The sequence below is a fragment of the Myotis daubentonii genome, chromosome 4 (genome assembly GCF_963259705.1).
Source record: "Myotis daubentonii chromosome 4, mMyoDau2.1, whole genome shotgun sequence".
Taxonomy (NCBI): Eukaryota; Metazoa; Chordata; class Mammalia; order Chiroptera; family Vespertilionidae; genus Myotis; species Myotis daubentonii.
In genome coordinates, this window is record NC_081843.1 from 22028449 (window position 1) to 22055441 (window position 26993).

At 45.7% G+C, this 26993-nt stretch overlaps 1 protein-coding gene across 5 annotated transcripts in view; it reads left to right on the forward strand.

Annotated features, from left to right (window-relative positions):
- Positions 1-26993, forward strand: part of CLEC16A (C-type lectin domain containing 16A) — a 221380-nt gene that overhangs the window by 889 nt on the left and 193498 nt on the right. For 4 of the 5 annotated variants that reach the window (XM_059693162.1, XM_059693163.1, XM_059693164.1 and 1 more), the window contains exons 2-4: positions 14149-14277; positions 18255-18388; positions 24486-24634. In XM_059693162.1, coding sequence (XP_059549145.1) covers positions 14149-14277; positions 18255-18388; positions 24486-24634 — 412 coding nt within the window. Of the gene's footprint in view, positions 1-14148; positions 14278-18254; positions 18389-24485; positions 24635-26993 lie in introns of those variants that run through there. The other variant, XM_059693166.1, reaches the window with a different exon arrangement.

The following is a 26993-nucleotide window of genomic DNA, read 5'->3' on the forward strand; positions in this document are numbered from 1 at the left end:
AGTTGCAAACGGGATCCTGGGAAGCAGCAGTGCAGCAGACAGACCTGCTTTCAAATCCTGATTTCACCACTTAATGGCAGTGTGACCTTGGACAAATTACTTCACCTCTTTGAGCCTCTGGTTCCCCATCTGCGAATGAGTATTGTGAACACTGTGCAAGGATTTAGTAATGTCATGCATGGAAAGAGACTGACCCCGAGTGTGTCACACAGTAGGTGGCCAGCAGTGGTAGCTGTGTTCATTAGCCAGACCAGCCCTTGCCAGACCACACTACCTCAAGGGCTTCCCCCACCCCAATTCCTGTCCATCTTTATCTTGATTTCATTCAATGCATCTCCACTAGCTGCAGTTATCCTGCTTGTTTTTACTACCTTTTTGTCTGCTACGAAACTGGCACTTCTAGGTGGACGGAGACTGCTTGTTTTGCTCACAATTATATCCCAGAATCTAGTGCTGTGCCTGACACACAGTAGGAGCTCAGTGGATGCTTAATGAATGGAAAAAAAAAAAAAAAGGATGAACTGGAGGGAGGTGCAGAGCATGCAGACAAGAGTCTAGGATTTTTTTTGGGGGGGGTGATAATGGAAAATAGAGATCTTTGTGGAGGGAATAACTTCAGGGAGGAAAATATTGGGGGGAGGGAGTTGGAGTAGGCAAACTTAGGTGGAAAGACGTAGGCTGGTTTACAGAGGAACCTTCCAAGATTACTGATGGGAAGGAAGAGGGATGGAGGGAGGAGGGGGAAACAGTAGGAAGAAGACGGGTCCATGGAAAGGATTGCTGGGGAGGGACATTAGATGGGGGCTTCTCATTTGGCCAGGGGTCAGGGTGCAGTGATCCTCAGCTGTGTCCTTTCTAGCATGGAGCATGCATTTAATAAATGTTTGTGGGTCTCAGGGGGGTGGGGGTGGGGGGAGCATGAGGGCTCACTATGTGGTGAGGAACGGTGGTAAGAGAAAACATGGCAGGGAGAGAGGCCCAGGACAAGAAGAGGGGTAGGAAAGCAGGAATCTTAAGTGGGAGGGCAGCTGCAGGGAAAGGGAGAGGCTCAAGGATTTTAGGAATGTAGAGAGAGTGGGTGGATGTGGCTGAGAAGGGCAGAATGGTTGGGCCTCCTGCCAGCACCCAGTTACCTGCAGGCTGTCACCTAACTGCCTGACTCTAGGCCTTCTAAATTGCTGTAATATTTATTAAATGCGTTTTCTGTGTCAGGTACTTGCTAAGGCCTTCCTGTGTGTTATTTCCTTTAGTCCATTTTATAGAAATGGAAACTAAGGTTCAAAGAGGTTAAGTCACTTGCCCAAGATGAAAAGTGACAGCTGAAAAGTGTCAAAGCCAGGATATGACTTTAGTGCTTGTACTCATGACACTGTCTTTTTGAATAAAACTTCCTAATAAGTCAGGTTGGGAAGCCTTTCAGCTTGGTTGGGTCTCACTGCCAGTGGGTCATCTTCACTCTCCCACCAGCCAGGGAACGGTAAAGGTTCTCAGGTTCCTTTGAAGTATCCTGGGAACTGCCCAGGTACATTGTTTAGGTTGCATGGCCTTTGGGTGCTTTTTGGAAACCTGAGCTGCCTGCCCTGGTTCAGGCAGATCAGCTTAATCCATATTACAGCCTGCCTGAGTAACCTGGTGATTTGCTTATTGGTGTGGGGCTTAGAAGATCCTAAAGTGACTTGGATAAGAGTGCCATAAACAGCTAGTACCCACCCCAGTGCCGGTGATGATCTTCATTTGGCTCTGATAGTAAACATCGTGGGTTTGGGATAGGGAACAGCTTATAACCTGAGGGAAAAAGAGACCACCATAGAGCCAGTGACTGTACAAGGTGACAAGCACTAGGATCACTGTAGGCCCAGGGTTCAGTGGAAACCTTGCGAGCTTTCTGGAGGAGGCAACACCAGAGTGCAGTCTTCAAGGACGAGTAGGAGTCACTGTATGGGGGAGCAGGATGTGGGAGGGGGACCCTGGAGTTTGTGGAGCATCAGTGTGGGGCTGGTAGTTGTGGGAAACAAGTCTGGAGGTAGAATGAGGCTTGGGTTTCATCTGACACAGGGAGCCCAACCATCCGGGTGTGCCTGGGACTGAAGGGTTTCTCAGGACATGGAACTTCCAGTGCTGAAACAGGGAAAGTCCTGGGCAACTGGTATAAATTGGTCACCCTCCCAGTGACAAGTGACAGTTCCTAATACACTCTTACCCTGACAGAGGATACAATGTGGATGGAAAGGAGAGATTAAGATACTTAAAATAATTTAGAATTGGTAATTTGGGGGAGGGGGCAGACAAAGCATCTTGGAACCCTCCTAATCCTCCCTTTTTAATGGACTTTTAAAGAACATTTTGAAATTTACAGAAAAATTGACAGGACAGTCCAGAGGGCTGGAAACCCTTTTTGAACGACAGTATTCTTCATAACATTCCCAGCTTTCAAAGTGGAAAGGGATTTTACTCTTGGAAAAGTGTGTACCTGTGGTTTTTGTCTACTCAATCAAGTTCATGATTTATGAGGCAGATTGAAATAGTAAGAGTTTATTTGCTGCACATCCCGGGTGGTTATTGCCCAGACTAGTGGCGAGACTGTGACACTGACAGACAGATGCCCACCACTAAGAAGAACCTTTCCTGATGGAGTCGTGTGATTGCTACTGAAGCATCACCCGTACTGGGAACTATGAGTCTACAACTGATGGAACTTTTTGGTCTTTGTGTTGTGTGGTTGTCTTAATTCTGATCACCTATTTGTGTGGCTCAAGATTCTTGGTTGCAGATGACAGAAATCTGTATGGAATTGCCTTGAGCCCCAAATGGAACTGATTGGCTCCTGTCACTGAGTAGTCATACCTGGCTAAGCCATGGCTGAGTCCAGGTGTTGAGATGGAGCTATCCATATCTGCCTCTTTACAGTTCTTGTCTCTGCTTTCTACTGTTTTGGTGTCATCCTCAGCAGGCTCTGGGCTTACATTGCGTTAGCTTAGCAGTCCCAGGGAAAAAGAACTTCTTTTCTTAGTATTGCCAGCAGAAGTCCAGAATTGAATAGTGTTAGACCAACTGGGGTCTCATGCCCATCCCTGACCTAGTGACTGTGGCAGAGGGTGTGGAATGCGCTAATTTGGAGCTGGGATGTCATCAGCTCCACATAAGCTACTGGATGGAGACTGAGAGAGAGGGAAAATCAGGGGTATTACCCGAAACAGACAGCGAATGGATACCCAGCAGGTAGACACTCATCTACTCTTGGTATATTCCATTTTTGTCTAAGATAGCACTGATACTTTTAGAACTAGAGGCACAATATTGCTAGATTTATTTTCTTAGAGTATGCTACTTACCATATCACACATGGTGAGTCCAAGGTACCTGCTATGTCAAGTTTAAGTTCTTTCAGGCCTTCATAGCACTCTAGACTCTGTTCCTGCCCATCTAGTTTGAGAGCACAGAGGAGGGCCCTATAACCCAGGCCAGGGAGTCAGGAGCATCCTTGGTGGGCAGATACCCATTTAAATGGAGACCTTAAAGCAGTGGTTCTCAACCTTCCTAATGCCGTGACCCTTTAATACAGTTCCTCATGTTGTGGTGACCCCCAATTTCATTGTTACAAATTGAACATAATTAAAGCATAGTGATTAATCACAAAAACAATATGTAATTATATGTGTGTTTTCTGATGGTCTTAGGCGACCCCTGTGAAAGGGTCGTTCGACCCCCAAAGGAGTCGCGACCCACAGGTTGAGAACCGCTGCCTTAAAGGATGAGTGGTTGTTACCAGGTGGGGGGTGGGGCAGGGCAGAGTTAAAGGGAGGATGCTCAGGGAGAGGAAACAGCATTTAAGAGGCCGGGAGGAGAGAGTCTGGGGTCCTTCAGTAAGGGGATGTGTATGTATAAGGGGTGGAGGGAGGTGGAGGACCCTAAAGCAGAGCAGTGAGGCTGGAGAAGTCATAGAAGCCAGGTCCTGCTGGGCCTTGTAAATCATGTTAAGAAATTTGGACATTAGGCTGAGAACAACAGTAGGGAGTCATTGAAAGTTTGTAACCAAAGGGCTGCTGTGGTCCCTCCGAAGTTTGGAGAATGGACTGGGGGAGGGCTAAACTGGAGGAGGTGGGCTTCTACTCGAGACTGTTGATGTCTTCTGGTAAGTTAGGATAGCAGCCTGCTGAATGTAATCCAAGGATATTTCTTTTGCCATTTCACACTGACGGCGGTCCTTTCTCATTCACTGTTACACATACCTCAGATACCCACCTCTCTGCCTTTGTTTCCACCACTTGAGCTCCCCTCTTCTTCTTGCTCACCCAAATGCTAATCCTATATAATAATCCTATAAAATAAAAGGGTAATATGCAAATCGACCAAACAGCGGAACGACCTGTAGCTATGACGCGCACTGACCACCAGGGGGCAGACGCTCAATGCAGGAGCTGCCCCCTGGTGGTCAGTGTGCTCCCACAGGGGGAGCACTGCTCAGCCAGAAGCCCTGAGCAGCTGGCGAGCGCAGCAGTGGTGCTATGGATGTCGCAGGCCGGTCTGAGGGACACCCCCCCCCCCCAACGAGTGTACGAATATTGTGCACTGGGCGTCTAGTTCTTCCATAAAAATTGCCCTTGTGGCTTCAGCCAAGAAGTTTTACCATGTTCTCCAGCTTTACTTGTTCATGTTCTTGCTGTCCCACTCAGTTAACACGTTATCGTAGACAGTCTTCTCATCGCCAAAGAATTAGACCAGCTGTCAGGTGCTCTGAGCTCTTCCAGCTTTATCCCAGCCTTGGGATTAGATCCCCAGGAAGCTGGCCAGGGTTCCTCAGGCATGTCCGTTTGCCATCATAAATGTTCTTTCTTGGTTATTTATTTGTTTGTCTGTCTCCCAATTTGAACATAAGCTTCATGAGGACAGGGACCTGTGTGGCTTGTTCACCTGGGCAATGTCAGATGCTAGGACAGGGCCTGACACGTACTAAGTGATCAACAGGTATTTGTCACAGGATGAACAAAAGAGGCAAGTTCTGGCCAGGCTTTTCTTAACAACAGCTTGCTCTTGCTACTTTGGTCACAGCATCTTTGCTGGAGTTGCGACTTGTTCTAGGGCTGAAAGCCCTTCCTACACACCTGCCATGATTGCTGACTCTCTGGCATCCCAGATGCAGTCTCACTGGCTGGCCCAGTTTAACATCTTTTGGGGAAATTCATCAGGAGAAGCACCGCCTGTGATAACCTTTCTCTAATCCCCTAGTCTGATTTCACGCTGTATGGACCTTCTCCTTGTCCTGCCAGTCAGAAGACTGGATGCTGTCCAAATGGAAGTTTTCAAAGCACAGGGTGGGATGCTCTGGAGAATGTCTGGGGAGTCTCTGCCTTGGTGCTGAGCAGGCCAAACAGACGCAGGCTCTGTGTGCCCCCCTCTCTCCCGCTCCAACATTGGTAATTTTGGGTGTGTGTGTGTGTTTTGGGGAGTGAATTGGGGGGTGCTTTGGGGGAATGAATTTCTAGTCCCCCTAGCTCCACTCACCCTTTCTTAGACTTAGCTTACAGATAAGTTTCAGGATCTTTCAATAGGACCATCCTAAAAGGCATATTATGATGCATATCATAAGACTTGTATGAAACTTGAACCTAGTATGTCTATCTCTGAAGTGAACATAGTCATTATTAACTGTAATGGCTTAACTTGTGAAATAAGTGACTCTCCTGAGAAAGAAGGGCCTGTGGAAGTGGGATTTGTTTGCAGTCTCTAGTTCTCAGTGATGAACCTCTAGTGTGTTGGTTGCATGTTGGCAATAGGCTGCAGTTTTCTTGTCTCCAGGCATTTTGGACTCTTAAACTCATCTCACAAGGTAGAGTCTGTTAATGTGCAAAAGTCTGAGATTGGGATTCTACATTCTGCAGATCTTCTGTTGGAGATATGGTAATGCTGGCTCTTTTCCAAAGAAACAGAGTAAGGTCAGTTATAAGGACTTGCCTTGAGCGCTAATACGCATTTTCTTGCTTTTTTCGTTTGTTGTTTATCTATTTGATTTTATAATAATGCTGGGCATTCATAACTTCATGTAAATACTTGGCTAATAAAAGTGTTGTTTACTCCATTGTTTGTATTTTCTGTACTATAATGCTTATAAGCATACGGCTTGGAGCCAGACTGCCTGGGTTCTCTGTGGGGACTCTGGGCAGGTTCTAGCCTCCCGGAGCCTCAGCTCTCCAGAGTGCCAACCCACAGGGTTGTTTTGAGGGTTGAACGAGTGAATACATCTGAGGCACTCAGAACAGGGCCTGGCACTAGGAGGCTGTAACAGTTTTTATCATGATGATAAAAATATTCACACACAGAGTTTGAGAGAAAATGTTACATAACAGTTGTTATCATTGTAAGAGAAAAATCTTAATTTGCTATATAGTTAAATCTCCAAGGTTATCATTCTGTCCTTGGACACTTCTCTGAGGGACACAGCTTTGCACACAAAGTTGGCCTCCCTAACGGTTTGATCATGTAAACACTTAGGAATCCTAGTGCCCAACAGAAGAGCAACTGCTGTGCTCGTGCTTTCAGTGGCTTACTGTGTAGCCATTATGGGTGTCTGCCACACTTGCCAGTGGCAAAAATGCTTTTATTTTAGCCAGAGGTGGGAAAAAAGATGGGCATGGAAATGGACATGCACCATGAACTCAACTATGTAAATATCCATAAGCAAAGGAAAAGACCCAAAGAAATACATTGCAGCTTCAGCAGTGGTCATCTCTGGGCAGCAGCATGCTTGACAATTGCCATTTCTCTTTTGTTGTTGAAGTTTCTAACTTTTCTAAAAGGAGTGTTCTATTTCTAACACTCAGACGTTATTAAACTGTTAATATCTCTGAGGAGGTTGAATTAGTTGATCTTCCAAAGCTCTGGGATTAGATACAGCGTTAAAATATTAAATCTTAACCCATTCAGCTTTCTTTTCTTTTCTAGTACATTTAAGCAGACATATAGTGAGGTCTCTTCTACAACAGTATCTAAAACAGTGTGTGCTAGGGCCGTGGTCGGCAAACTGCAGCTCGCGAGCCACATGCGGCTCTTTGGCCTCTTGAGTGTGACTCTTCCTAAGCCTTAGGAGTACCCTAATTAAGTTAATAACAACGTACCTACCTATATAGTTTAAGTTGAAAAACTTTGGCTCTCAAAAGAAATTTCAATCGTTGTACTGTTGATATTTGGCTCTGTTGACTAATGAGTTTGCCGACCACTGTGCTAGGGCATCGTGGAGAGAAAAGAAGAGCAAGGTGCAGGTATAACATCATAGAGCTCAAGAGCTTGAATCTAGTGGGTATTTTTGTTTTGCTTTGTTAATCCTCACCCGAGGATATTTTTCCATTGATTTTTAGAGAGAGTGGAAGGGAGGGAGAGAGACAGAGAGAGAAAAACATTGATGTGAGAGAGACACATCAATTGATTGCCTCTAGCGTGCACCCTGACGGGCCAGGGATCGAGCCTGCAGCCAAGGTACATTCCCTTGATCAGAATCCAACATCTAACCCTCGACCCTTCAGTCTGTGGGCCGACGCTCCATCCACTGAGCCAAACCAGTTAGGGCTTTAGTGGGAGTTTCTATTTACCAACATTTAAAAAATGAATGTTTCAAAGGCTACTGTTTACAATAGCATTAAAAACATCAACTGCCTAGGAATAAATCTAACAAAAGATGTGTAAGACCCCTATCCAAACATTGAGAGAAATGTAAATGTCATAATGTTACACTATGGTAAAGATGTCAGTTCTCTCTCTATTTATAGATTTAGGTCAGTCTTAAAGAAAAAGTTAGCAAGTATTTCTGTGGAAATTGAGAAGATGGATTTTTAAATTTATGTGGAAATACAAAGGGCCAAGAATAGCCAATGCCATAATGAAAAATACAGAAGAAAAGAAGTTTGAAGGACTTACGTTATCACATAACAAGATTTGTTATAAAGCTGCAGTAATTGGACAGCATGGTATTGGCACAAACGTAAACAAATAGATCAGTGGAACTACAGCATCCAGAAAGAGTCCCACATCTGCAGTCACCTGATTAATGACAAAGGTGACATTGCAGTGCATTGGAGAAATGAGGACCTTTTTGGTAAATGATGATGAGTCAACTAGATATCCAAATGGATAGTGAATTTTGGCCAATGTCTCATGCCATACACGAAGATCAGTTTCAGATATAATGTAAGTCGAAATGTGAAAGGGAAAAGTAGTTTTTTTGGGGAAGAACACAGCATTTCTTCATGACCTTTGGGGTAGGTAAGGATTTCTTAAGCTTGACACAAAAAACATTATCCAAGGGAATGCCTTTCACATTAAAATTAAGAATATTTGCTCATCAAAAGACAACTGTAAAGAGAGTGAAGAGGCAAGCTACATTTAGAGAAAATATTTGTCATGTGTATATATCCAATATAGGATTTATGCTCAGAATATATAAAGAATTCCATCAAATAAATAAGAAAAAGGTACTCTACGTAACTTTAAAAATGGACAAGAGGAAGACTTGCACAGGTACTTTGCAAAAGATACTCAAATAGCCTTGAATATGTGAAAAGATATTCAACTTCAATTATTATACAACGAGGGGCCCAGTGCACGAATTCGTGTACCTTGACAGGAACTGTGGGCCGTGAGGCTGCTGTAGGCACAGGGGAGGGTCTCGGCCCATCCTCCATGCCCCCGCCCAGCCCCTCCCACCGCCACCGCTGCTCCCATGCGCTGATGGCGCTGGCCCCACTCACACCCATTGACAGCGTGGAGCGATTGGGGCTGGCGCCAGCAGCGGGTGTGAGCGGCAGCTGCTGCCCTGATCGCCCCTCAGCAGCAGGGAGAGGTGGAGAAGCCCTCAGGGGTGATCAGGGCTAGCAGCCGCCGCTCGCACCCGCTGATGGCACCTAGTGATTGGGACCAGCACTGGGCACTGGCAGTGGGTGCGAGCGGCAGCTCTGGCGCCAGCAGCGGGTGCGAGCAGAGCTGGCAGTGGGTGCAAGCGCCAGGTGGGACCGTGGCGCGTAGGAGCAAAGAGTTTTCAGTAATTACCAGAGGCTCGCCCAATGATAGTGACTGGCGCCCTGCCTTGGTTTGGTGCCCCCGCTCACCTGCTCCACCATCCTGCCTTGGCCAACGCCCTCCACGTTCCACACATGCCCCCTTGTGGTCAGCACATATCATAGCAATCGGTTGTTCTGGTTATTCTGCCATCCGGTCTACTTGCATATTAGCCTTTTATTATATAGGATAAAACCCCAGTACAACATCACTATATACCCAGCAGAATAGCTCCACTGAAAAAGGCTAAGAACAGCAGGTGTTGGGTCATGGAACAGGTGGAACTCTCACACTGTGCCTCCTGGCCATTTGGCTGCGGACGAGCTCCTAAATGTCCCTCAGTTTCTGACCGGCCTGTGCAATGGTGGTTACAATTTTCATGTCCCCAGGTTACTATGAGTATGAGGGTCATATGAAGCCCTTCACATAGAATCAGGTTTGTAGGCCATGCACCACATGTGGGAACTTCTAGAATCTTCTTTGCAGGACTTACTACCCTGCTCTTTCCCCTGGTTTTGTCTGTAAGGGCCTCCTCGTAGTTACTAGAATTTTTTTCATAGATTAGTTAATGAAGGATATGATGGAAACAATAATAGTATCATGTAGAAACTGCCATTTTATGTATCTGTCTTTTTACTTGTTTATTCCTCCTAATAACACCATAATAGGTAGGTACTAAAACATTATGGTTCAATTGCTGCTCCCTTTTTATGGTTGATAAAACTGAGGTGAACAGAGATTAACTAACTTGCTCAAGATTACCCAGCTAGGACCAGACTTTCCACTTCCTGCTCTGGCTTCTCTGGATGGTTCCATAACTCATCCCATGAAGTCCTCTTTTCATGAATGGATCCAGCGTGAACTCTCCTTCCTAAGTTCTGGAATATTCCATGTATAATTTAGTAATAATGTTGATTAGGGCCCCAATCATAACGACCGCAACATAATAATAATAGTAGCAGCTAATTCTGCATCTGTTGAGTGCTTACTGTGTGCCAGATGCCAAGCTTGGCTCTTTCTATGTGTTATCATGTCCAACCCCTGGAACAGCTCAGCAAGGAGGCCTTGACTGTTACTGGTGCCTTATGGAGGCTGACTCTGACCTCCATAGTTAGGCAGTGTCAGAGTCAGGGGTCAAGCCCAAGTCTGTCTGTTACACTCCCAAAGCCTGAGCTCTTCACTGCCTCTCTGTTCTGCCACTTGCTGTGTTTGGCTTTGGACCTTTGACTGTGTTCAGTCTTTATATGCTCTGATGTAATATGTTCATGAAGACTGTCCCCTACCTTCCCGCCCTTCAGAATTTATTGAGTACCTGCTGTGAACCAGGCATTTTGGAGTCACCAAGATCAATAAGATGATGTTTCTGATCTTGAGGAACTCATGTCTAGAAAGGGAGGCAGATCATTGCAAATGAGGGTGGTCTGTGCAGCAGCAAATACCTATGGGTACAGAGGCGCCAGAGAGGAGGGACTAATCACATCCCCCAGGGCAGGAGCGTGGGGAGGTTCTTTAAAGAAGGCTTTACCAAGAGGTGCCTGAGGTAGGTTTTTAAATAGTAGTAAGAGTTTAGTGATTGGTTAGGGCAACACGGGCATTCCAGGCACAGTGAATAGAAGTCAGGGCTGGTCCTAAAGATTTTACTCTCTGATCCTTAATGGATGTCATCCTCTACACACAGGGAAACACCAGAGTGGGAGAATCTGCCTCTCCCCTGGCACCAGTGGTGCCTATCATGGCAGGGAGTGCGTATGCTGTGGGCTGCATGGAAAGTGTCATTGATGGCCATCGTGTGAGTGATGCAGTGACCCTGAAACTTTAGTGTAAACTCATTCAAACTGCTGATTTGGGACCCTGCACTTAGGAGTATGTGGGTTGCTCTGAAAGAAACGGGTGTGCCTTAGCATTTGATTGTCCTGATGTGTAACCGGTATTGTGGGTAGGAAGCCATTGTCAGGACAGAGTAGAGAGAGATAGAATGGTTTCCTATAGGCAAAAGTGACAGATTGGGTGAATTTTATCTCCCTGTTTAATCTGTACATAGAACATAACATACTAAAAACTGGGCTAGACTCAGAGGAATGAGGAATGAAAATTGGTGGAAGAATCACGATAACTTAAGATACGCAGATGACACCATCTTACGGCAGAAAGTAGCAATGGTTTGAATGACTTCTGATGAAAGTGAGAAGAAAGTGCCAAAGCAGGACTTGCATTTGAACATCAAGAAGACAAAACTCATGACAACAGAAGGAATACACAACTTTAACATAAAATCATTACTACAGAAGTAATACACAACTTTAACATAGTGAAGTTATTGAAATTGTTAAAGATTTTGCTTACTTTGTTCAAATATCAATTAAAATGGGGACCGTAGCCAAGGACTCAAGAAGGCCGAGACTCAGAAGGGCAGCAATGGAAGAATTAGGAAGGATCACCACAAAGATATGTCATTAGAGACCAAGGTTAACATCCACACCCTCATATTCTCAATTACTGTGTACCGATGTGAAAGTTGGACAGTGAAGAGGCTGATAGGAAAATGACTGATTGGAAATAGGGTGGTGAGAGCTCTACAGATACCCTGGACCTCCAGAAAGATGAACAAGTGGATCCTAGAGCACATTAAGCCTGAAACATTGCTGGAGGCAAAAAATGACAACACTGAAGCTCTTCTGCTGCAGGGACATCCTGAGAAAGCAGGGTTCTTTGGAAAAGACATTAACGCTGGGAAAAATAGAAGGCAGCAGGAAAAGAGAAAGACTGAAGAGACAGACTGACTCCATCAGAGAAGCCGTGGGCATGAGTCTGTAGGTGCTGAGCAGGACATTGTGAACATCACTTATTCATAGGGTCACCAGGACTCAGAGCTGACTCAACGTCATGTAACACACCCAGGAGTCAGTTCTGTGGATCTGGGATGGGGAGCTAGAATCTGCAGCTTAGGTGATTCTGATGCAGGAGGCCTGTGAACCACAGTGTGAAACTCTGCCCTTTGGCTTGGAGAAGATGAGTCAAGGCGGCATGAAGATAGAGATTCACGAGGGCCCTGGTGACTCATCCCAGGCTGAAACAGCGCCGTGGAGTTACCTTATCCCCGAGGAAAACTAGCTTCTGCTCCCGTCCGTAGCCCTGCCTATAGGCTTGGACACAGGTGTTGGAGGTTTCTGTTTTCCGGGGGCTATTCTGGTTACTGCGTAACAGTGGTTCTCAACCTTGGCTGCACATTAGAATCACCTGGGAATCTTTTTAAAATCCTGATTTCTGGGCCTCATCCTCCGGAAATTCTGTTTCTTTGTTATGGGGTGTGGCCACAACCTTAGTAACAAAGAAACAGAATTTCCGGAGGATGAGGCCCAGAAATCAGGATTTTAAAAAGATTCCCAGGTGATTCTAATGTGCAGTCAAGGTTGAGAACCACTGGCATAGAAGTTGCATGTTGCCAGCACCGGTTTGGCTCAGTGGATAGAGCATCGGCCTGCGGACTGAGGGGTCCCGGGTTCGATTCCGGTCAAGGGCATGTGCCTTGGTTGCGGGCACATCCCCAGTGCGGGGCGTGCAGGAGGCAGCTGATCGATGTTTCTCTCTCATCGATGTTTCTAACTCTCTATTCCTGTCCCTTCCTCTCTGTAGAAAATCAATAAAATATATTAAAAAAAAAAAAAGAAGTTGCATGTGATTTTAAATTAAAACCAGCCCCCTTAAGTAGTAGATTGCTCCTTATTCCCTCTGAAACATTCTATCTTTTATATCTTACACATTTTTAGAGATTTGTTTTTTGGTGGGACAATCCTATTTAATCTTTTCCTGTCTTGCCCTCACTAGCCCCCACCCCCAACTGAAGGGGGCCATAGAAGAAACCAAGAGGTGACTCTTGGTATTCCCTTCGCCTTCCCAAGCTTGAGGCTCCCATAACAGCTCAAGTTACCTCAGTCTGTGGGCTCTAACGATGCCATCTCTTTTTTTTTTTTTTTTTTTAAATATATTTCTTTATTGATTTCAGAGAGGAAGGGAGAAGGAGAGAAAGATAGAAACACCAATGGTGAGAGAGAATCATTGATCGGCTGCCTCCTGCACACCCCCCACTGGGGATCGAGCCCGCAACCCAGGCATGTGCCCTTGGCCGGAATCGAACCTGGGACCCATCGGTCCGAAGGCTGACGCTCTATCCACTGAGCCAAGTCGGCTACGGCAACAATGCCATCTCTTAAAAGTTGTGTCAGGTGGCAGTCCCAGGGCATCTGACCAGGCTTCTGGGTCCAACACTGCTCAGCACTGGCCTCAGTGATTCAGTTGCCCTCACCACCAGCAGAGGGCTTCCAGGATGGGCCTCAGCCTTCCTGTCTCTGCCCTAGCAGCTGGCATAGGTCTGGAGCAGCGTGGGCCTTCCAGGACCATTTAGGACCATTTGGGTGGGTGAAATATAGTGCCATAGTCTCAAGCCCACTTGACTTTGTGAATTCCAACAATCTGCACTCAGCACATAAGATCAGTGTCCTGCGAGCAACCCACTTTATGTGAGCCATCAGTTCTGATGGACGATCTGAACTTTAAGGGAATTGTGAGCAATCCAAGGGTAATCTTGTGATTGCACATGATTTTTACTCAGGCGCTGGCTTTGGGACCACCCTCCCTAAGCCATGACACCACCTCATGCAGGTCTTATGTTAAGCATTCAGACCTGAGCCATGTGTCTCCACTTGCTCCACTAGCATCACAGTGACCTGGGGAGTGTGTGAAAAAGGCCAATGCCTGGTCTTCCCTTGGTCCCCCTGAATCTGAATCTCCGGGTGGGCTTCCATATCCCCATTTTATCCAGTTCTCCAGGGGATTATCTTACACACTCATGTTTGAGGATGGCTGTCTTCAAGGACTTGACCATTCTCTTACCTCAGTTGGGGATGGTGTGTCCCTGGTTACATCATGCTTCGAAGAAGTGTCTGCCATTTTTCCTGAATGGTAAGTTCTGTCTCATCTGAATGGCAGTTGTGCTAACTGGATGTGAAAAGGCACAGCCATATTGTCCCCCAAATGTTACTCATGGTCACTGAGCCTGGCTTTCATTTCAGTTGGTAATCTTTACTATTCTTTCTTTTCTCTCAGGTATCTGTACCACGTTTTGACCAAAAACACCACAGTCACAGAACAGAACCGGAACCTGTTGGTGGAGACCATCCGTTCCATCACCGAGATCCTGATTTGGGGAGATCAGAATGACAGCTCTGTGTTCGAGTAAGGGTTTCTAATGTTTTTAATTTTTTTTGTCTTCCTTTGAATATGCTTCTAAATGCACATCATGAGTCATTCTGATGACGTCAGAATTTGAAGCCAATTTGGTCTTGCACGGATATCTATTCCTCTATCTATATAAAATGTCCTGAAACACCACAGCTGAAAATGGGAAGTATGAAAATGAGTCTCTAGAAAATTTGAAAATATGAGTAATTTTTCCAGTAGTGTCTGATTATCACCCCCAAGGAAGGAGACAATGTCCTGGGTAGTTAGACTCTAAATGAACTGGGGTAGACACTAAGGGCAAACATTTATTATGTTTACTGATGGGCCAGGCACAGTGCTGAGCTCTTGATGAGATAATCCCCCTACGTCTCCCAGTGACTCCAGGGTAATGGCCTTGTCCTATTTATGTGTATGGTCACACAGCTGGTAAGCATTGAAGCAGTGCCTCATACCAGAGCCCATGGTGCTCTCATACTTTCTAGATGAGCAACCTTAGGCCAGCCTCAGTTTCCTCATCTTTAAAGGAGAGGGAGTTCCCTGTCTAGTGCCTGGTATAGTAGGCAGTAAGAAATGTTAGCAGTTCATAATAAAATAAAATAAAGGTGTCCCTATTAGATGGTTAAAAAGCAAACACTCATTTGTAGAATATAATGAACAACATAAACTGATGAACAAAAATAGATACAGAGACATAGAAACATCGAATAGCCCTGCAAACCTCAGAGGGAAGGCAGGGGAAGGTTGTGGGGGGTGGGGGCGGGGGTGGTGGGTTAGAGATCAACCAAAGGACTTGTATGCATGCATATAAGCATAACCAGTGGACACAGACAATAGAGGAGTGAGGGCATATGCTGGGGAGAGGGGGGGGGCGGAAGGAAAGACATATGTAACACTTTCAACAATAAAGAATTTAAATTAAAAAAAAAAAGCAAAGACTACTTCCCCAGTAGATCTGTCTTAGTGTCTGAGTGCAGAAGAGTTTGGATTGTGACAACCACCAGATAGATTTTGTTTTTATATAAAACTAGGGGCCCGGTGCACGAAATTCGTGCACTGGGTGTGTGTGTGTGGGGGGGGGGGGGGAGTGTCCCTCAGCCCAGCCTGCCCCCTCTCACATACTGGGAGCCCTCAGGCGTTGACCCCCATCACCCTCCAGTCGCAGGATCGGCCCCTTGCCCAGGCCTGACGCCTCTGGCCTAGGCGTCCGGCCCGGGCAGCAGGGACCCACAGCTGCAGCGGCCCCGCGATCGTGGGCTTCGCTTTAGGCCCAGGCAAGGGACCCCTAACTCCTGGGACTGCCAGCTTCGACTGTGCCCAGCTCCCATCGCTGGCTCCACCCCTACTTCCTGCTATCACTGGCCAGGGCGGAAAAGGCACCTGATTCTCCAATCATGGCTGGGGGGTAGGGCAAAGGCGGCCCCAGGGCCACCTTTGCCCTTCCCCCCAGCTCTTAGCTCCCCCCTGGGTTTCCGATCACTGTCAGTGGCTGGGGGCTTCTTCCTGCTTTCCCTTTCACCTCCCTGCATTGTGCCTACATATGCAAATTAACTGCCATCTTAGTTGGCAGTTAATTTGCATATAGCCCTGATTAGCCAATGAAAAAGGTAGCTCGTACGCCAATTACCATTTTTCTCTTTTATTAGTGTTGATAATCTCAATTATGAGTATTGAGGCCATTTTTAAGACCATTAAAAAAAGGTATTCCATTTCTAACATGGCTTCTTATTAGATATCCTGATTTTCTGGTTAGCTCTATGTTTTCATCGATAAGGTTGTTTAAATAAAGCTACTTGTGAAAACGCAAACCTGTGACACTGGCCATGATCCCCAAAGGATAATAGGAGTAATAAAGTGAGGCGTTGCTTATAAACGGGATAGCTTTCTTTAAGGTTCCATGGAGAATTGGTTGGTTGGTATCTGTTTTTGGAAATGAGAGAGACCCTTGGGTTAAAGCTTAGAAACTGTCCTCCTTAGTCTATTCGTCAGCTTAGAAAAATTCCTGAGCTCTTAAAGGCCCAGGGATTCTTAAGTGGCTGCCTAGCAGAGTCCCCAAGAGAATTTGTTTTTAATACATTTTTTTATTTTGGAGTAATTTTAGATTTACAGAAAAGTTATAAAGATAGTAGAGAAAGTTTCCATATGCCACCCCCTACCCCCCGTTTCCTCCATTGTTAACATCTTAGATTACCAAGGTGCATTTGTCAAATCTGAGCAGTTGACATTGGTACCGAACTACTAAATAAACTCCAAACTTGATTTGGATTTTGCCAGATTTTCCATTAATATCCTCTTTTTGCTCTAGAATCCCAATCCAGACTCCCAGTCCGGGCTCCCACAGTGCATTCAGTTGTTACATTTCCCCACTCTCCTCTGGCCTGTCACAGTTTCTTAGTCTTCCTTATTTTTCATGACCTTGACAGTTTTGAGGAGTACCTATCCCACCCGGGCGCATGGGAATTAAGCTCCACCTTCTGCAAGGGGGAAGTATCCATACACTATTTGAAGTTCTGCATGGAAGATTTGTTTCTTCCCATTTATGTATTCAGTCATTTATTTATATCAATATGAACGCATGGATATTTATTTTATACTTTGGATTATAATCCAGTACAGTGTTATTTGTTTTGTTGCTGAATTGACTCCAGCTTTGGAAGCTCCTTCAGGTTGGTTCCTGTGTCCTTTGACACCCCCCCATCCTTTTGTTTTTGAGCACTTCCTTACTTTCTGGTACTTTAAGATGCTCCAGGTTCATTATTTATTTTTTTCTGCCCAAGCCCTAGAATTAGTCATTTTTCAAGGAGCCCCCTCTGTACTCCTCCAGGGTGTTTTTAAAAATCCAGGCCCTTGGACTTCATACTGGACCTAGGGGATACATCTCGGCAAAATCTAGGTACAGGCATTTTAATAAGTTCCCAAGTTGGTTATCATTATGCTGCAGTGAGCTTGTTGTGTGATCCTTGGTAGACAGGTAAACAAAATAGGTCAAATGTTAGGAATATTCTGGGGGGTCCATGTGAATGGCTCCCAGAATCAGAGTTGGAAAAGATTTTAGGGGTCTTTTTTTTTAAGGTAATTTATTCATTCATTTACCTTTTCATGGATTCAAACAGAAGTTATGTGGCCCACAGTCCTGCTACTGTGGAACTGACAGTGGAGGGGAAAGAATTACTAAAACTAAGTCAACTAGCAGACACATGTTACTGTAGCGATTTATTTGGAGTACCCCAAAATGAGAGGTTGTCTGCTCTTAGCTTGAACTCAGAGAACACATAACTAGAAACATCACTTTCTTTTTTTAAAGAAAAGCATTAGGGGGTTCTGTCTCCTTTTCAAGACTAAAAAAACCAATGTGTACTCCTAAATGTCGGTGCCCCAGGCTGCGTGCAGACCAAGTCCTGTCCAGAACAAGAAAGGCAAATGTGGACTTGGGGACTGGCTAGAGTCCTACCACCATGGTAGTGTCTTCTGTTTCCTTTCCGTTCTTTTCCCCCAGACATGGAAACTACAAACTTGACAATTTGGAAACCAAAACCCTTTATATCCCATTGTTGTTTAACACTCAAAGACATGGAGAGCAAAGGAAAGAGGCTTAATAAGAAGAAGGAAGGATATAAAATATTTGCTTACCAAATATTTTGCTTACCGAGTTGTAAACACAGATTACTGTGTAATCATTTAGTAGGTGAAGATCTGTCTCATTCTGTCAGAAATGTAGTAGTTCACTGCTTCTGGAATCAGCACTGTTCTTGCCTTCTGAGAAGGGAGCAGGGACGGTTGCATTTGCCTGTCCAGCATCGTGGGAGCTGGATGGATAGCATGGAAGCTGAGGCTGTGCAGGTGGCATTGTCTGGCTGCTCTGCAAATGCCTTTGGGGGCTGGGAGGTACACGTGTGCTAAGCATGGAACCAGAGGATGACTTGGATTTCCATCTGTGGAAACAAACCACTGACGCTGTCCCATTCTCTCCCCAGCTTCTTCCTGGAGAAGAATATGTTTGTTTTCTTCTTGAACATCCTGCGGCAGAAATCGGGCCGCTATGTGTGCGTTCAGCTGTTGCAGACCTTGAACATCCTCTTTGAGAATATCAGTCACGAGACCTCACTTTGTAAGGACAATCCTTGACACCTGCCTCTGCACTGCTGCGAGTTGGCCGCGTGTAATTTGGCATGGTTTTTGTGTTGTTTTTCAAATGTCTGTGTTTGCCATGTATCTTAGTACTTGGGCTGCTGTGACAAAGTACCCCAGACTGCGTGGCTTAGACAACAGAAATTTATTTTCTGGAGGCTGGAAATCCAAGATGTGCCTTCAGTGTTGGTTTCTGGTGAGGTCTCTCTTCCTGGTTTGCAGATGGCTGCCTTCTCATTGTGTCCTCATGATCTTTCTTGGTGCACACACTGCAAGTTTTGGTGTCTCTTCCTTTTCTTTCCTTTTTTGTTAATCCTCACCTGAGGATTTTTTCCATTGATTTTTTTTAGAAAGAGTGGTAGGAAAATGGAGAGAGAGAGAGAGAGAGAGAGAGAGAGAGAGAGAGACATCAATGTTTCACACACACCCAACCTGGGCCAAGAATTGAACCTGCAACCCACGTACGGACCCTTGACCAGGAATCGAACCTTCGATCCTTCAGTGTGTGGGCTGACCGTCTAACCACTGTGCAACACTGGCCAGGGCTGTCTCTTTTCTTATAAGGATACCAGTCTTATTGGATTAGGGCCCTATCCTATGACGTCATTTAGCCTTAATCACCTCCTTAAGGCCCTGTCTCCAAAAACAGTCACATTGGGGGTTAAGGCTTCAACATAGGGATTTTGAGGACACATTTCAGTCCATAACATCATGTTTATCCCTGCTTGGTGGTGCTTTGAATGGCTAAGGCAGAGTCTACTGCTGAGTGATTGTGGGGCATTGGCATTTCTTGTTTATAATTTATTACTAAGGAGTTGGAGTCTATCAGCCAAGAGAATAAGCATTGGAAGCAGCCGGGGAGGAAGAACTCAACCAGAGCATGCAGGGCGTGGGCTTTGGCACCTGCCCAACTGACACCTGTGTGACTCAGAGCTTACTCCCTGCCCTCACTAAGCCCCTGGTTCTTCATCTAAACAACCTCCCCTGAGAGGCAGGTGCTGTCGCTGCCCTCATTTATTGCTCAGAGAGTTTGAGTCACTGGCCCAGGTGACAGCTCTAGCAAGGCCAAAATTGAGAAGGGGTTCAGTGCAGGTGAGTTAGCTCCATTGTTCTTAGTTGGGGGTGATTGTGCTCCCAGCAGACATTTTTCAATGTCCAGAGACGCTCTTGGTTGTAAAGATGGTGGAGGTTGGGGGACTGCGTGCTGTTACTGGAATCTCATGGGTGGAGGCCAGGGGTTCGACTAAACATCTTACAATGCATAGGACAGCCCACAGCAAAAGAACTTTATAGCGCAAAATGTCAGCAGTGCTGAGGGTGAGAAACCCTGTTAGCGCCTAGTCCTGTATTTTTCCAAGGTGACCACACCAAGCCCTAGGCCCTACCCGTAGTAACTAAGGAAAAGAAGACAAGTGACTGAATGTCTACATCAGAGGCAGGCTCTAGGCCCCCAAGATAGGTTTGAAATAGTTTTTGTTGGGTAGAAGGAGGTAGAGATGTTGTCATTGGCATTCCTTTGGGGAAGGAGGAAGAGGTACGATAGAGCAATTGAATGGTGACTCTCAGAAGCGACCACTAGATGGTGCTACTGCTCCAAGATGAATGTGAGTTGACGCTCCCTAAGTCAGTGGTTCTCAACCTTCTGGCCCTTTAAATACAGTTCCTCATGTTGTGACCCAACCATAAAATTATTTTCGTTGCTACTTCATAACTGTAATGTTGCTACTGTTATGAATCGTAATGTAAATGCCTGATATGCAGGATGGTCTTAGGCGACCCCTGTGAAAGGGTTGTTCGACCACCATAGGGGTCGCGACCCACAGGTTCTCAGCTTTTGTTACACTGGATATGAATTGTGTGGTTTCTGAGAGTTCTGAGAGGGCAAGACCCAGCTCGGTGGTGCAGGCCCTGGACTAGACCCAACTAGGCCCCAGGCTGGTTCTGCCATAAATTCCCCCAGTGTGCTCCGGGAGTGAACTCTCCAAGCTGCCGTGGAGATTATCCTAGTTACTGAACCTGTGGGTGGCGACCCCTGAAAATACATCCTGCATATCAGATATTTACATTACGATTCATAACAGTAGCAAAATTACAGTTATGAAGTAGCAGTGAAAATAATTTTATGGTTGGGGGTCACCACAACATGAGGAACTGTATTAAAGGGTCACGGCATTAGGAAGGTTGAGAACCACTGTTCCTAGTACCTGGGAAATGGAGTGGCTTGAGGATTAAGTGTGATAGTGTGTTTGCAGAGCATAGTACTGAGTCTGGCAGATAGATAGAAGTGTCCGGAAGAGTTGGTTTTATTATGAAATCTAGCATTCCCTCCAAATGTCTGTTCTGTGGTGAACCTTTCTAAGCCCAGGCTACTCATTAAAGATAGGAGTTGGGACAATTAAAATTCTGGGGTTCCTGGATTAGATAACTTTTCATGTACTGTGTCTAAAAAGGGTGCCCTGCTATAAGAAATCCAGGCAGATGCCACTAGCTTTAGGGGAAATTCACCAGAGTACTTATAAGCCTGCCAAAATGGAGAAGTCATTTACTTTGTATAGAACTTGGATTTATGTGGGTAAGAGGATAGATGACTTTTGCTTTTATTTTTATTTTCTAATTATGGAAAGAAAATGCCTCATTATAAAGCAACAACCAAAAAAAAAAAATCAAATATTACAGCCTAGCCAGTGTGGCTCAGTGGTTGAGGGTCACGGTTCAATTCCTGGTCAGGTCACATGCCTGAGTTGCAGGCTTGATCCCCAGTGTGGGGCATGCAGGAAGCAGCCAGCCAATCAATGATTCTCTCTCATCATTGATGTTTCTATCTCTCTCCCTCTCCCTTCCTCTCTCTGAAATCAATAAAAACATATATTTTAAAAAATCAAACATTACAAAATATAGAAAGCAATAGTTCTGTAGAACCTCACCCTACATTTCAGTCAGATACCATTTTGCTATTTGTTTTACTTTTCCCTAACCTACCAGTTATCTTAGACCTTCTGATTGCCTGTTCATGCAGCCTTACATAGTTTAGTTCAAGAGCTGCATTTGTTGGGCCATAACTTATTTAACTTGACCATGGGCATTTAGGTGTTTTCCGGATTTTCACTATTACAAGCAGCCATATCACAAGGGCACCTGTTGGCTGCTGATTTTGGTGACCTAAGTGACAGAAGGCTGAGAGACTGAGATTACTTATAGACTCCTGGGTTTATTATAAAAGGATACCACAGAAAGTCAGCCCCACAGTGAGGGGGCAGGAGAAAAATTCCAGCCGAATAATAGAGGCCCTTCCACTGCCCCCAGGGTGGTCCCCACTACCCACAGAGTCATTTTGTGGAGGCCCTGGAAAAGTCCCTGCTGTAATGATTGGAACATGTGGCTTTTCCACCTTGAGAATGCAGCCCAGAGGCTCACGTTGCAAGGCTGAAGCCACCAGCATTGGCGTCTGCACCTCTGGTGGCCCGGAAGCCACTAACCAGTCACAGCCAGTCACCATGACATCTCAACTGTCCCTTCTCCTGCCAGCTCATTTGTCCCCATCTGTAGCCAGAATGACAGAATGAAAAAGAAGCACTCTAGCCATTAGTATCACCTGGACTGCTTGTCAAGCTTCTAGGCAGGTAGATTGCAAACTGTTCAAAGCATGGAGTACTTTGCAAAAGGAATGAACTCTTACCACTAGGTGCAACAACATGGATAATTCTCAGATATGATGAAAGACTCCAGACAAGAAGCGTGCATACTGTATGATTCCATATCTATGAAGTTCAAGAACAGGCAAAGCCAGTTAATGATGGAAGTCAGACTAGGGGATGTCTTTGGAGAGGGGGTAATGACTGGACAAGGTCATGGGGAGCCTTCTGGGGAGCTGGACATATGCTATGTCTGGTCTGGGTGGTGCTTATGGTGTCTATATTTGCAAAAATTCATCAAGCTAGACAGACACCTAAGATTTGTGAAGTGTATATATATATCAATTTACAGGTACATGTACTTAACATTCCTATATATGTACATTTCCACATATATCAAGCCGTACAGTCACGATTTGTGGAATGTGTACCTCATTTTTAAACACAGATTCTTGGGCCCTCATCCCAGACACACTGCCTCCTCTCTTGGAGCAGACGCCAATATCTACCTCAGTTATTGTTCTGATCAAGAAATTTTGAAAATCATTCTAAGATTACAGACTTCATGGCCTGTCTGTGCAGCCAGAATACCCAGTGTGTGTTGAGTGCAGTGGCTTTTCTGGAGAGCTGGCTTCTGAGGAGGACCCAGCTGTGGCCCCTGCCATAGCCCCTGCCATAGCCTCTCATGGCCCTGGGCTCTTGGCTGGCCCTTTATATTGTGTTTGGTGATTCCAGATAGTCATTTCAGTAATACTTTGGCCTAAGTTAGGTACCTCTTTGGCACCAAATAACTTAATGGTTTATTTTCGATTCACCCAAGAGCAACTGTGTTCAGTCCTGGAAATATGGTGGTGGAGACTATGAATCTCCAAATGAAAGTAATAAGTAATGGCAGCTAACATTATTGAGTGCTTACTTTGTGTCTCTCACTGTTCTTAGTGCTTTTTGTGGATTATCTTTAATTCTCAGAACAGCTCCGTGAGGAAGGCATTGTTATTTTAGCTTTCAAACAAGAAGACTGGGGAGTGGTGAGGGTAAGCGGTTTGCTCAAGGGCACCCAGCTAGGATGTGGCAGAGGCAGTGCGGACCCAAGTCCATGTTTAACCCAGTGTCTCACACACGAGATGGTGGGAAGCCCTGTAGGGTTTCTTAACGCAGAGTCCCGGGCCTACCCCCAGAGATGTGAGTGGGGTCAGGAATGGGCCCAGGATCCAGCATGTCTGACTAGCTCCAGGTGATGCCGTGCTGCTCCTCCGAGGACCACACTCTGAGTCACTCCACTCTCCTGTCTTGTGTGTCTGCCTGTAGGTGCAGGTGTTGATGGTGCTCTGCCTTTAACCATTTGTGGGGAAGCAGCTGGGGTGGTGCAGAGCTCACAAGCTGGCGGTCCAGAGGACAGACAGGATACAGCAGAGCCTGCTTTGAAGGGTGGCTGGTGAGGACTTAGAGGAGGGCCCAATGCCAAGGTCACGAACTAGGGGCCCATAGGCCACAGCTGGTCTACAGACTTATGTTTTCAGGCCAGCACAGCTTTAAAAACTAGCCAATCTAGTGGCCAACATTGCAAATTCAGGAGATGCAGCATTAAAATCTGTTACCCAGCTTCCTTTGCATCATTGGAAGCTCTCACCCTGCTGAACCTGCATTTCTGAAGGGGCCAGGGGCTGGGAGCTTCGAGGGAGTAGCCATTCTTCAGTTGGCCCCGGTGCCTCCAGGCCCTCATCATTGTTGACCCCCATTAGTGATGATATTAACACAGGCTTTGACATGGGACCTTGGTTCCAGTTCCATCTCTGCAACTTTCTGCTTCTTGGGGCAAATTAATCAACCTCTCTGACCTTTTTTTAACTCATCTGCAAAATGGGAAGAGTGAGGCCTACTCTGCAGTATCGTTGTGACAGTTATAGTGTAAAGCACTCAGCCTGGTGCTAGGCATGTAGTGGAGGTTATGAAAAGCTATAAAAACTATATAGGGAGAAAAAAACCATGTGTGTGAGGCCCTTTGTGGCATTCATTAATGATGGGGTGACTTTTGATGGCAAAATGGGGAAACTTTTTGTATAATACAGTGCTTTTTACCCTCATCCGTGGGTTGTTTGTGAAGTGCCCACGCACCAACTCATTTGTCCCACTCCCAGCTCTGTGTTGAGTTGTGCCAGCATTGAAGAAAATGTTCAAGGGTTCTTTTCTGCTTGGTGTGGGAGGGTGGGGTACCCTGGGCTTTTCTCTGGCATTGCTTTTGAACTTTCTGGTGACTGCGCATAGTGGCTGATTTCTTTGTGGCTAAAGGTTAAGCTGCTCCCTGTTAGCTTGTTTAACCCCACCCACCCAGAAGGTTGACTGGTTTGTGTATATTCATATGGTCATCTGCTTGTTACCTTTTTCTACTTGTCTATCCTCCAGCACAAATTAACCTGTTCTTTTGTTTTGTTTTTCTCCCTCTAGATTATTTGCTCTCTAATAATTATGTAAATTCTATCATTGTCCATAAGTTTGACTTTTCCGATGAAGAGATTATGGCATATTATATATCGTTCCTGAAAACACTTTCGTTAAAACTCAACAACCACACTGTCCATTTTTTTTACAATGAGGTAAGTGACTGCCGGGGAGGTGCATTTGGATGCAAAGCCAGCTAGTCAGAGCAGCACCTTCTGTCCGGGTGGCCTCCTGTCTGTTTACAAAGCACTTATGTGCTTGTTCTTTCTGATTTTCATAGCAACGCTGCTTGGCCTTGGCATGCTTACATTTTTTAATTTAATAAGTTACCTTTCCATTTCTTACGTAAAATTCAATTATTGCAAACTGAGAGCGGTATACTTGGCAGGGAGAAGTGCGTGGAAGTTGATTTGGGGGTCATGTTACCCTGTGGGGAAAACAGGAAGTCCAGTCAGACCCAGTTTTGCCACGTCCCTGCTGTGTGACCTTAGAGAAGTCCCAGTCCTCTAAGCCTCAGTTTCTCCCTCTAAGAGATGGGGATGGTAATATATACCTTGTAGGGTTTTTACAGGGATTGAATTAAATGAGATGATGCCCACAAAGCACCTAATATGTACCTGGCTCCCTAAAGTCTAGCTTTTTTTTTTTTTAAAGGTATATAGATTTTTTTTTTATTGATTTCAGAGAGAGAGCAAGAGAGAAACATCAGTATGAGAGAGAATCGCCGACCTGCTGCCTCCTGTATGCTCCCCACTTGGGAATTGAGCCCGCAACCCAGTCATGTACCCTGATTGGGAATCTAATCATCTCCTGGTTCATAGGTTGATGCTCAACCACTGAGCCACACCAGCTGTGTGTTATTGCTGTCCTTTCGAAGTTAACATCTCTAGTAATCCTTGGGAGAATTACTACACATTTAAATAAATAAATTGCTATTGCTCCCACAATTAAAAGTAGCTTGAACAACAAAGCCAGTTTATCTTATACCAAAAGTTACAGGTGCCAGCCGTCCTGGGGCTGGTCCGTCCTGTGGCCAACCCCTTCATCAAGGACCAGGCTTTCCATCTTCCTGCTCTGCTGACCATACAGTTGGCAGCTTTCGTCAGGCGTGGCCCTCAGGATCTCTGAACGGCCGCAGCAGCTCCAACCTCACATGCTCACATGCCACTGCTGAAAAGCCCGATGAGATCACTTTCCTTTTTGGTTTCTTTAACTTCCAAAAACCTTCTTTCCCAGAAGCCTCCCAGCAGACTTCCTCTCATGTCTCTCTGGTCAGAATTGTGTCGCCTTTATCACACAGTATACCTAGAATTTGGGAGTGGCCTGGCAGAGCATTTCTGGCTTGATATCTCGTGATGCGGCATCACCTGAAGGCTGGATTAGGGTTGGAATTTCTGTTTCCTAGATGGCTTGCTCATATGGCTGGCCAGTTGGTGCTGGCTTCCCCTAGAATGAATGATCCAAGAGACCAAGGCAAGCTGGAATACATTTTATGACCCAGCCTCAGGCCACACACCATCACTTTTGCCGTATTCTTTAGGCCACAAAGAGAGCCTGATTCAGTGTAGGAGAGGATGACAGAAGTGTGTGAATACAGGAGGTGAGGATCATTGGGCCATCTTGGAGGCCAGCTATCACACAACCACTTGCTGTTTGCATGGCAGGTGTCTTCTGATTGGTGGTTACATATGCTGTGAAGCCTCTGATCTAAAGTCAGATCATAGTCCCAAACATATCCTTTGAGTTTGAGCAGAGTCCATCTAGCTATTTCCATATGATGCAGGACAGTGGCCTGAACCTTGGTTTTGTTTGTCTGGATTGGTAGTGGGGAAGAGCTGGCTTCAAAGGGAAGAATACTAGCTGCCAATCACAAAAACTGTGGCAATTTGAAAAATCAACATTGTGTGGCCTTGCCACATAGTAGGTGCTCAATAAACATGTTTAGAGACTACTTGATGATATTAGCATTTTCTGAGGGGCTCTTCCAGGTGGAAGAAAACCCACCTGCAAAGTTCAGATCAGAGAGAGAAACACTATCCCTCCACTCAGGTGCACCTGGGCTTCTGTGCACCCAGCTAAGAGGGCAGGACGCTGGGATTCTGGGGCCAGAGTGATGCTTCTGGAAGAAGATCCTGCTGGTTGCCAGAGGAGTGGTGGGAGCCTCATTGTTGAGGTGGGCTTGGTTTCCTCTTTCCTGTGGGCCAGTACAGTTGCTACCAAATTGTTAAGTGCACACTTGACTTCTGGTGCGCAAAGCCGTGTTTTTCTTATTAGACAGTGGTGGTGGCTGGAGGTGGCCTCGTCCCCACTCCCTTACTGCCGTGAGTGCTCCTCAGTTGGCTCTGGAGCCTGTGGGAAAACTGGCCAGAAGACGGCAGCCGAGGACGCCAGCTTTCTCTTCTAGGCCCTCTTCAGGGGAGTTCTGTGGCTCTGAACTGTTTTGTCTGTTGTGATGATCCCTTTTTAATGAAAGACTATTCCTAAGACCCTCCTCCACCATGATATTGTATACAC